The sequence below is a fragment of the Triticum dicoccoides genome, chromosome 6B (genome assembly GCF_002162155.2).
Source record: "Triticum dicoccoides isolate Atlit2015 ecotype Zavitan chromosome 6B, WEW_v2.0, whole genome shotgun sequence".
Classification (NCBI taxonomy): domain Eukaryota; kingdom Viridiplantae; phylum Streptophyta; class Magnoliopsida; order Poales; family Poaceae; genus Triticum; species Triticum dicoccoides.
Genome location: NC_041391.1, coordinates 204,377,040 through 204,388,102, shown reverse-complemented (window position 1 = coordinate 204,388,102; position 11,063 = coordinate 204,377,040). Strand labels below are relative to the sequence as shown.

The 11,063-nt window shown below is 44.2% G+C and overlaps 1 protein-coding gene across 1 annotated transcript; it reads right to left on the bottom strand.

Annotated features, from left to right (window-relative positions):
- Positions 1-3,687: 3,687 nt before the first annotated feature.
- On the bottom strand, positions 3,688-7,471 carry LOC119324633 (probable receptor-like protein kinase At1g80640). Its single transcript, XM_037598403.1, has 10 exons — positions 6,732-7,471; positions 5,928-6,101; positions 5,600-5,844; positions 5,384-5,516; positions 5,195-5,258; positions 4,997-5,093; positions 4,786-4,888; positions 4,553-4,671; positions 4,298-4,387; positions 3,688-4,205 (listed from the first exon to the last, which is right to left on the bottom strand). Exons 1-10 carry the CDS (start codon positions 6,949-6,951, stop codon positions 4,041-4,043), a joined length of 1,410 nt encoding a protein of 469 aa, XP_037454300.1. The 5' UTR covers positions 6,952-7,471; the 3' UTR covers positions 3,688-4,040.
- Between the last annotated feature and the right edge of the window lie 3,592 nt (positions 7,472-11,063).

Genomic DNA, 11,063 nt, shown 5'->3' with positions numbered 1-11,063 from the left:
AGAGAGAGAGAGAGAGAAGGAAAACCCAAGTGAGAACCAAGAATAAAATAAAGAAAACCAGAGGAAAACAACGAAAAAAGAAAGAAAATAAAAAAAATAAATGAAAACAGAGAAAACCAGGTGAAAAAAAAACCCAGAAAAAAACTGTGGAAACCCGCCTCATTTCGAGTTAAGTAGTGGCGCCCTACTACTCTATTACTAAGTCGAGGCTAGCCTAGTGGAGTGAAGCGCTTGCAACCAATATGAAAACCTGGGTTCGAATCTCCATTGTGCATCCTTTCCGCTTTCTATTTCCTTTAACAGTACACGAACGGGCCAGCCCAAATAGCGTAGACCCTTCAACGAGTGAACCTTCTATCTCGCTTAATGTGAGATATAGGTCTCGTGTTGCTTAGATGTGTTTAGTGGACTAGAAATTGAGGCATGTAACACCTTAAGCAATTTTAGTGGGCCTTATCACTACAACTTTTTATAGTGGACGATCAAAATTGAAAGAATCTTCTAAAAAAATCAAAATTGAAAGAATCTTCCCGTGAGAGAAACCTATAACAGTCTGAAATGGCTCCTTTCGCTCGTCCACCCCTCCCGTCTCCGGCGGCCATTCTCACTTCAAAAGACGAGAATCTTGGATATAAGGCTAGAGTATTGATTGTGGTTTAAAATTTTCTAGTGTATCGTGAGCAACGGCGTTTTAATGGTAAAGACACTTCTCCCCCCCAAAAAAACAAATCTCACAGTTTTGTCCTAGTCAGGTGTAATGGTTGTGGTCGATTTCGGAGAGCCCATCGTGATGCGGTTATCATTGGTTATAATTTGACGACTCGTTGTTCGCTTCGTAGTGTTTTGCCAGTGGTTCTCTTGTTTCATTCTTTTTTTATGGAACTTCTGACAAATTTGTGGCTCGGTAACATGTCTTACAACTTGTGACGGGTGTCTCCTTGGCCACGACACATTCACCGACCTAAGGTTCTCACCTATTTGGGGTGGGTGACCTAAGTGGCTCTTTAAAACTTTTGACATTAGTCCATTTTGCATGTGTTAGTCTTCTGTGATTTTTTTTACCGTAGTTTTCAAGGAGTGTTAGTATACAGAAGGTGGAGCTAGAGATGACTTCGAATGTCATTGATGTAACTTTTAGTTTTATCAGTGACCTTTGTTGTCCACGTGTGTTTCAATTTGTTTGGTATGTTGTATTCCCGTTAGTTAATCAATAAGGTCAGCCGATTACTCGGGAAAAAGAATATAGAAGTGATAGTTGCATGACTTAGAACATAGGTTGCAAAACACTGGCTACTTCTCGTTGTTTTCCATCGATTTCCCTCGCTTTCGGGTTGTCGATCCGGTGCAAGAAAGCAAGAAAGATAATAATCAATATCATTGACGACCGGGTCTCAATGATTTAAGCCATGCCGAATAAATTGAAGATCCCCCAACTTCGTCCCACCCTAGCTTGGTTGTGATAGCATGCTAGAGCATGTGGTTTTTGGATTTCCTTTGCCCGATCCAACTATAAAGCAAGCAAAGTGCAGTAGTTTGTCAACCTACCATGCAAGGGTTTGTGATGTTTTGGCTTTCCGGTGTTTCTTCATTTGAGGCTTTTGTGAATGTGGAGACACAAAAGGAAAATTTTGAGGCTTTTGTGAATGTGGAGATACAAAAGGAAAAATAGAGGCGACGAGTTTATTTTAGGATCTTTGTTGCCACTGTCATCTTATTGTCATCAACTCGCTGAACCATTCTTAGGTTATCAAAAAGTTTGATTGCTTCTCAAAGTTTTCTTTAAAAAGAGATACTCCCTCTGTAAAGAAATATAAAGTGGTGATCTAAACGCTCTTATATTTCTTTACAGATGGAGTACTTCCTATAAGTTGCTACCTTTTTATTTTTCTTCTGCAAAAAAGAGAGATACTTCCTACTCCCTCCGTTCCAAAATAGATGACCCAACTTTATACTAAAGTTAGTACAAAGTTGAGTCATCTATTTTAGAACGGAGGGAGTATAAGTTACTACTCCCTTCGATCCATATTAATTGTCGTTGATTCAGTACAAAGTCGAGGGAGTACATTTTTCTTGTTTTTTGCAACAACAATAAGTACTTAATAGATTCATAACTAGAGCCTGCGCTATTTTTCTACTTCTGAAACCACCTTCCCTTAAAGATCAACATTGTCATCATGACTGGCCTATTCCAATTCATTTTTAGCAGATGCGCAATAGTATGCACTACCATGCTGGTGTTCCAACTAATCTTTACAAACTTGAGCTCTGGAAAACCTTGTACTGCCTGCCCCGCTTGATTCTTGAGAGTTGAGACATCAACAATGATCCATGCAAAGACGTCGAAGAAAGCTGGCCACACACGCAAATGCCCTACACTAACTGAGTAAAGCTCGCTCTTTCTCAAGTACCAATAAATTAAAGAAAATAAGTAACCGAGGCTTGCAATCCTCAACCAAATGCAATGCAAGTACTTGGCTGAACTTCAGACACTAAGCATGCATGATTTCCACATCTTACAGCTAAGCAAGCCAAGCAGCTAGCATTTCCCTTTGCTTTTGGCACTTGAGGTTGTTGAAATAAAAGAAGAAAGAAATGTTGAACCAAAGGTACTAGTGGGGTACCTAATGATCACCCAACCATTTCAAAGACTTCTTTCAATGCGCAATCTGTTTTAAACACCCGACTACCACAAAAGTGTACACCACACACATGTATGCAAGCATGGCACCTTCCATTAGTGAAATACCGCAATCTGTCGCGAGCACATTGTTCTCATGGAGGGTTGAGCGAGAAAAGCACGAGAGAGAAATTAGCTGTCAAACTAATAAAAGCAGGAACATTATGGAACCGAGCATGAACCCCACTCACCCACTCAGCTTTCAGGGTTTTTTTTTTTTTGCGTAACACTCAGCTTTCAGGTTAGAGTGATTGATACAGTATATTCCAGTGAAAGACCTGAGGAGACTACTGTAGTGCCCCCTCACACATTCAGCTTAAGAACACAGCAACACTGTTGCATTATTCCACTGCTACTTGCTAAAGCTAGTATGAATGTGTGACCCTCCAACTTCTAAATGAGAATCTGTCCCATATATAATCAGACATGCATACCCCCAGCGCGCTTTTTCGTGCGGCCTATGAGTCTATGACAGAGCAACCGTATGATAAGATCTTAATTTCCTACCTAATGCGCACATGATCGGGTCTCCTCTTGCCGCCACTGTTTCCCACAACTCAACTAACCTTACAAGATTCACTTGCTTAAGGAAACCTCTTTCTAAGATTCTCCAGACTCCATGTACATGTCATATATACTGTTCAGAAAACGGACCGCTAGCAGCCGTCGCACCTAATTAACAATGAAGGTTTGTCTAATCCAGTGACTAAGTGCCAACCCAAAGAAGAAGTCTTCACAAATCTCTGTCTGAGATGACAGGTCTCGTTGGAAAGAAAAAAAAACATTTATATTGCAACTTGTACAGAATGCATTTCTAGCAAGCTATTTGATGGTAGGTTACTACGAAGTACAAACAAGAGTGTGAACAAGGGTAACAAAGAACTGCCTGGGCCACGCAACTGATCTCATGGCTCATTCTTCAAACGCCAACTCGAGACGGTTTAACGAGCTCGAAGCATCAAGCAAGCATTAGAAACTAGGTACTTTACAGATAACAAGATGCAGCACGCTGACTGAGCAAGTATTTCTTTCATTGTATGAAAATCTTCAAATCTATACAGCGGTGTTCAGAGCCAAAGAAAAAAGAAAAGGACAGGAAAAAATTACAGATGAACTCTATACAGCGAGGAAGATCAGGTGTGTGGTCCTCTTCTTCGCGAACCCGAAAAGTCTATCAACTCAACCAACAAGTATGTGTAGGTCTCATAAGGTTGGGGAACACATCATCAGACAAGCACCAAGAAAGGCAACTGGAGCAAGAAACAATAACCTGCACTCAACATCACAGGCTATCTGAACTATTTGGATGGTGTGAGCCCACTGAATCGCCACATACGGATTGTACCCCTCTCGTCTTTATTTCTCAGCACGGAGATTGATTTCGTGTCGTGCAAGGCGACTCCGGGTTGATCCTCAGCGACCCTCCAAGGTCCATGGGCACCAGGGGAATCAGAGAGTGGAGAACATCTGTGATCAGTGGCCTGTAGCTTGGTTCTGGCTGCACACAGAGCACAGCCACTGCAGCAACCTGAAAGGTAGGGAAGTACATCAAACTAGTTAGTTGTGACAACAGATGTAAATAAAGAAACAGTTATGAGTAATTTCAGTGGTGGGTATTACTTGGTACAAGTGCTTCCGATCCATCGTGTCCCTGATCACAGGGTCGATTATGGTAGGGAGCTTGGATCTGTCAATTAGCTGGGGCATGGCCTGAATTTAAACCCAAATATGTCAGATGCTAATGAATTAGGCGAATGGAACTTATCTGCCGAATTCAGGCGGTGAATAATTAAAGTGTTCTAGCGAATTTCCCCACTGTTTAACTGGATCAATTCTAGCTAATTTCAAAATGTCACATATCAGAATAGTGTGTACCCATGTAACAATTGACTGGCACTGAGATGGTGCCATCTTTTCAACTGGCCTCCTGCCCAAAAGAAGCTCAAGAAGTACTACTCCAAATGCATATACATCGCTCTTCTCAGTCAACTTCCCTGAATTCAGTGCGGTTACATGTAATTAGAGTACAACATCGCCCTTCTAAGTAAGGTTTAGTCTACAAAGAGAATCACAGACTGAGGCATAAGAAAAAAGAGGGCATAATATACCATCTAGTAAGTACTCAGGGGCAACATAGCCCAAGGTACCAGAAAGCTTCAGATTCCCTTTGCTGCGATTTCCACTTGTCACTGCAAGGCCAAAATCTGAAATCTGCACACCGACGGACGATTAATGAACTGTTCCTTTTTCCTTTCAGTGATATGAGTTATGGTCAATAGTACTATTTTAATTGACCAGAACTAAAATAAGCAGTCATACCTTTGCATTAAAATCTGAATCCAAAAGTATGTTAGACGACTTCAGATCCCTATGGATGATTGGTGGATTGCAGTGTTCATGAAGATACTCCAATCCCCTGGTTAGTGTAGTTTACCGATGCATATTATGATAACCAATCGTAAGCATATAAATAATACACTTAATCACAAGAATGAAGGAAAGCACAAGATGGGGTACCTTGCTGTATCAAGAGCAATCTTCATCCGAATGTGCCAGCTTAGAGCTGATCCATGTGATGGTCCTAGATGCAACCACACGGATTAAGAAATATTATAATACTTGTTACCTATCCAACTTCACAGCTCAATATAGTTTCCATTTTTTCAGACAAGGAACTCGAGATAATTTAATGGGAATATATACTACCATGAAGTTGTGTTTCCAGTGATCCATTCACCATCAGCTCATAAACAATGAAGCGGTTCTCCTGATGAATGCAGAAGCCCACAAGGGACACTATATTCGAATGCTGAATCCTCTGAAGCAAATCCAGCTCATTCTGCCAAATCAACAACAATCAAAACATTTTTAGCAAGACCAGAGAACAATCTGAAAACAACTACTGTAGAACACAATCACCACCTCAAATTCTTTCTCGTACTCCTGCCCCTCACACCCCAGCCTCTTCACTGCAGCGACAAACCCTCCATCAAAATTGGCCTTATACACACACCTGAATCCACCGACCCCGAGCACATTGCTCTCGCTGAAATTGCCCGTCGCCGCCTCCAGTGACGCGTACTCCATCATCGCCACAAGGCCCTTCTTGGTAGCCTTGAATGAGTTGAACCTGCTCAAGATTGGCACCAATGCTATCCTTTGGGTATCTGCACAAATGCAAGCACATCAGTAGCTAACTCACTTAGATACATCAGAACCAATTAACACAGAGCAAGAAGAGCATCAAGACCTGTGCTTTGGGTGTCCTTGAAGTCGTCTGGAGCTCCGCGATATCGCCGCCACGCGATGCAGGCAAAAAGCACAGCGAGGACGATCATCACACCGGCGATGGAAGCGAGGACGACGGCGATGAGAATCTGCCTGCGCAAATGGTGGTGCGTTTCCTCCAGTTCCACAGTGAGCACTGCAACACGGAGGCAAATGGAGGATGGTAGTTACGCACTTGGGGTGTTTGGTTGGGCGTTTGCAAAGATCAACCTTTTCCAGGAGTAAAAATTGGAGCACCCCAAAGCCAAACCTTCTTTTGCCATTAAGCCCAAAAGAAACAGCAACACTTTAACTGAATTTAATGCAACGATCTTAGCAGGATCCTTGCGTCGCTTCCCCTCAGATTTCGACAAGTTTTATGAGCACAAAGTGCAGCAGCTGTAGTAATTTTTCCAACCATTCTAAAAGAAAGAAGAAAACTGTGCGCTCGGATTAAGTTTGCACTGAAATTCACGGAAAAGATTCCTTTGCTCAAAGTTTGGGGGACAAATAATCCCAAGATAAGATGCACTTTTCCCCACCATTCCCAATGAACCAAAATGGCTTCCCCACCAAATCAGCACTGAAATCTCTGAAAGAAGGACGAAGCAGGCAAGAGAATGTTTCCCCAAATTTGAATTTGGCAAGAGGCCATCCACAGGCGAGCAAATGTGATAGCACAGGGCAAGAATCAGGGACCCCAAAAAAACAACGCTGCAAGAAGACAATGAACACGGGGGTAAAAAAAAAAGCGTTGATCCAGCTGCGCTGCTGGCTGCCGACCTACCAAAGGGAGCAGGCGCCGCGGCTGCCGGAGGCACAGCGACGCTGCCGTTGGAGGAGACGAGGTCGCCGACGGCCGTGGACGCAGCCGCAGCCGCCGGAGAGGAAGCCATGGGCGGCGGAGCCCCTCCTCCATTGGCCGCAAGCGGGCAGCAGAGCAGCGGCAGCAAGAAGATGATGAAGAGGGTCAGGAGCGGCAATGGAGACGCCGGCATTGACCGCATCCTTCCTGGTATCCCACTCTCCCCCGGCGGGTCGGCCTCTGTCTTCTCTCCTTCTTGCTCAGCCCCTCTCTCTCTCTCAGCTTCTCTCTCTACTCCTGGGCTGGTCCTGGGGAGGAGACAATGGCGACAACAAGAACACAAGAACCTGTGCCGGTCTGACAAGATACCATCCCAGTCAGGGGATCCAAAGAAGTGAAAAAAAGAGCCGCAGCCGCGGCAGTTGGAGTGGCCTTGTCTTCTTCCTCCCTCCCCCGCCCTGAGATTCTTGTGTGCACTCCTCCAATGGCTTGCCCGCCCGGCTTATACTAGTCGCTGTTACCGCTCGAGTGATCCCGCCGTTTCCCTTTTCTATTCCAGTACTGCCGCTCTCTCTCTCTCTCTCTGGCCTCTGGGGTGATCTCCTGGATCAGCGGGAGGGGAACGGAGCCAGGAGGGACTAGGGAGAGGGAGAGGGATGCGGTGCACGACTGCACTGACAGCACGGTGCGGAGGGGGGACGGGGACGGGTGGTGTTTCTGTAGGGTTGTTGATGGAGGCATGGAGCGGAAGCCAGCGGGGGGTCATGTGGCAGTTGCGGAAAGGCGCTGCTGGCTCCGGATTAGGGGGGTGGTCATGCGCGAGATGCGTTCGATCGATGGATGCTGTGGTGGTACACCCTACACCGGCCGGCTTCAAACCTTGGTGTTGCTCCGTGATTCCCTCCTCCGGTGCGGTGCGGTGCGGCGCGGCCCCGTCGGTACAGTGTTTGTTTGGAACGGACAAACGCCTTTGATTCCGTTTACAGGAACCGAATTTCATTTAATCCCGCTGATTGATTGATCTGCAGAAACGGGGTCGTTAGCACTCCGGACATGAAGTCAAATGGGGTTAGCCCATGGATATTGATTCGGCACTCAACGGTTCATCCGGGACGAGGCAGACGTCTCAGCCGTCTCGCCTCACCTGCCACCCCTGCCACGCCTAAAATCGCAAGGTTTTAGATTGAATAATATATATATATCAGGGTTTATAAGTTTTCTTACGTCAATCAGGATTTATAAGTAGTGACAATACATGAATTTCACGCAAAAACACAGCTCTGATGGTTATTTTATGTGCAAGAGCTTTAACTTTGGGGAAATGGTGAGGAATGACATGCGTGATAATGACTAGTAGTACAAGGTTTGTTGCGAGATTACAACAAGCTAACAACAGTTAGTTGTATAAAATATCTTGTGGTTAGCTAACGAACCCTTTCACTAGTAACCCTACCGCTGAAGGTATAGCAGGGCTGAGACGCCTGGAATTTTTGGAGAGATTGGGATGTTCACCAACAACGCCGGAATCTGTCTTCCCGCAGGAGCTAATTCAGGGTCAGTTCCTTTGCTAGCTTTTTTGAGCTTCCAGTATAAGCTGCCCCTACCCGACTTATTCTAGAAGCCCAACAAAATTTTTTAGGCTTCTAGAATAAACTGCATAAAGGGCAGTTTTTTGCAGCTTATTCTAGAAGCCACCATAAGAATTGGCCCTCAATCATGCATGAGAACCATCCATCGAAATTTAGAGTCCATATACTGCCGTCCTAGTAGAAATCTTCTTAATTGCCTGGAAAGATGGGATCGTCCTCTTTCAAGCATTCTTTGCGGGAAGCTAATCAAGTTGCGCACAAGTTAGCACAATATTCTTTTGATTCAAATTCTATAATATCTTGCCATGGTAATCCTCACAGTTTTTCTTTTCTTTTGGATGAGCTTTTGAACGATGTAAGTTTATTCACAATTTAATAAAGTGCGCCACAGGGCTTTCCCGTCCAAAAAAGGGAAATTTTTGTTTCTGCCACTTCAGCTTTTGCCAAATTTTCTTATGCCCCTCTAAAATTGGACATTTTACTTTTCCCAATTTTTTTATGCCACTCTAAAATTTGACATTTCACTTTTGCCATTCCTAGCTTTTGATAATGTATCATAATTTGTCATTTTGTGGCAAAAGTAAAATTTTCGGAGTGGCAATTATGGTACATTATCAAAAGCTAAGAATGAGAAAAGTGAAATGAATACATTTTTTCTTTTGCCACAAAATAGACATTGTGATACAATATCAAAAGCTAAGAGTGCCAAAAATGAAATGACAATTTTTAAAGTGGCATAATACAAATTGGTAAAAACTAGAGTTGCAAAAACAAACATTTCCTAAAAAAATAGTACTTGCACGGGTAGCTTACTAGATGCAAATGACTTTACCGAAAACTAAGGAAGAACTGAGAATGTAAACCCTTGGTCACACTAGTAGAAAACAGGGCTTTCGTTCAGGCCAGATAAGCCCATTAGTCCCGATTCAGTCACGAACAGGGACCCATGGGGTCATTGGTCCCGGTTTGTGAGGCCAGGGGCCTGTCAGGCCTCGTGGGGGCATTGGTTCCGGTTCGTCTGGCCCCTTTGGTCCCAGTTGGCGGGATGAACCGGGACCAATGGGTCTCGCTCCTGGCCCACCACCATTGGTCCTGGTTGGTGGCTTGAACCGGGACCAAAGGGTGTCCTTTAGTCCCGGTTCAAGCCATGAACCGGGACCAATGATGTGCCTATATATACCCCCTTGCCGGCGAGCAGAGCACTCCACACTGCTCTGTTTTTTCTGACCGGCGAGGGGAGGGCTTTGTGGTGCTCTAGCTCACCTCCTATGCACATGAGGTGTTCGATGGAAATGCCCGAGCCACACTACTTAAGCAAAAAGAATGAACTAAAAATAATCATTTAAAATATTCTGTTATGATCAACTAAAACAAAACTATAATATCTTTCAATAGCAAAAAGAATGAACTAAAAAGCTTTTATAAAAGTCCAATAGCAAAAGGAATCAACTCAAAAAACTTTTATAAACTTGTAGTATTATTGAAACTAAAATTATATAAAATTTATGCAACCAAAATTATCAAAGTATTTTCTGTTCAAAACATTAAAAGCAAAAACAATTTTTAGAAAGAATTTTTTCTGTTAGAAACTTTAATAGCAAAAAGAATTTTCATAATGAATTTTTTTGTTAGAAACTTTAATAGCAAAAAGAATTATCATAAATAATTTTTGTGTTAGAAACTAAAATAACAAAATCTATTTTTGAATATAATGATAAAACACAGTAATATTAAATAGCAGGAAAAAGAATCACTCAAAAATCTATTTTTATAGTAAAGTTATTAAAAAACTAGTGATTCACACAATTCAAAAAATTCAAATTTAAACTATTCAAATTGGAAAACAATGGCACTAACAGAAAGTTTATAATTTTTATTACCTAAAAGCAAAATGAACTAGAAAATAAAGCAAAAAACAAAACAAAATAAATAATGCAAAAAACAAAAAAACTAGAAAAAATTAAAAAAAATGCCACCTACTCGGCCACCATGGCCTGAATACGACTAGAAACCCAACCATGGGCCAGGATTCAGGCCCGCAGAAGGCCCGGTAGGCCCATCAGGCATATCAGTGACAATTAGGCCCGTAAGCCTGCAATGGAGAGGAGCTTGAGAGGGGTGCGGCAGTGGGGCTTATAAACCACTACGCACCCTCTCAACTAGTGAGGTGGGACTAAAGGTTTTGGCCACGGGCAGCACGAGGCCTTTGGTCCCGGTTGGTGGCACCAACCGGTACCAAAGATGGGCATCGGTACCGGTTCGTGGCACCAACCGGTACCAATGCCTGAAAAGAGGCCTTTGGTCCCGGTTGGTGGCACCAACCGGTACCAAAGGGGGGTATTGGTACCGGTTTGTTCCACGAACCGGTACCATGCCCAGGGTATATAAGAAAACACTTGTGAAAATTTTGTTTCAGTACTTCTTCCTGCCCCGACGACACCGCCAGGCTGCCCCTCTACCCCGACGACGCTGCGCCCTGCCTCTGATGCCCTCGTCGCTGCGCGCACCCCTGCCATGACGTCGTCGTCGCGCGCCCCTGTCCCGACGTCATTGCCGCGCGCCGCCCCTGCCCAGACGCCCTCGCCGCGCTGCCCCTGCCCTGACGCTGACACCGCGTCATCACCGCCCCGGTCCGCCGCCCTCCCCAGCCTCGACGCCGTCGTCGCCCCGGTCCGCGCCGCCCCGCGCTAGGTCCGGCCGCCCCCCCCCCCATATATGCATTTTT

Excerpts from the sequence above, each read along its gene's own strand:
- LOC119324633 (XM_037598403.1), bottom strand. The coding sequence starts at position 6,951 with ATGCGGTCAATGCCGGCGTCTCCATTGCCGCTCCTGACCCTCTTCATC. Across the intron at positions 5,517-5,599 it reads AGTACGAGAAAGAATTTGAG|AATGAGCTGGATTTGCTTCA; the intron begins GTGGTGATTGTG and ends TTGATTTGGCAG. Across the intron at positions 4,889-4,996 it reads ATTCAGATTTTAATGCAAAG|ATTTCAGATTTTGGCCTTGC; the intron begins GTATGACTGCTT and ends GTCGGTGTGCAG.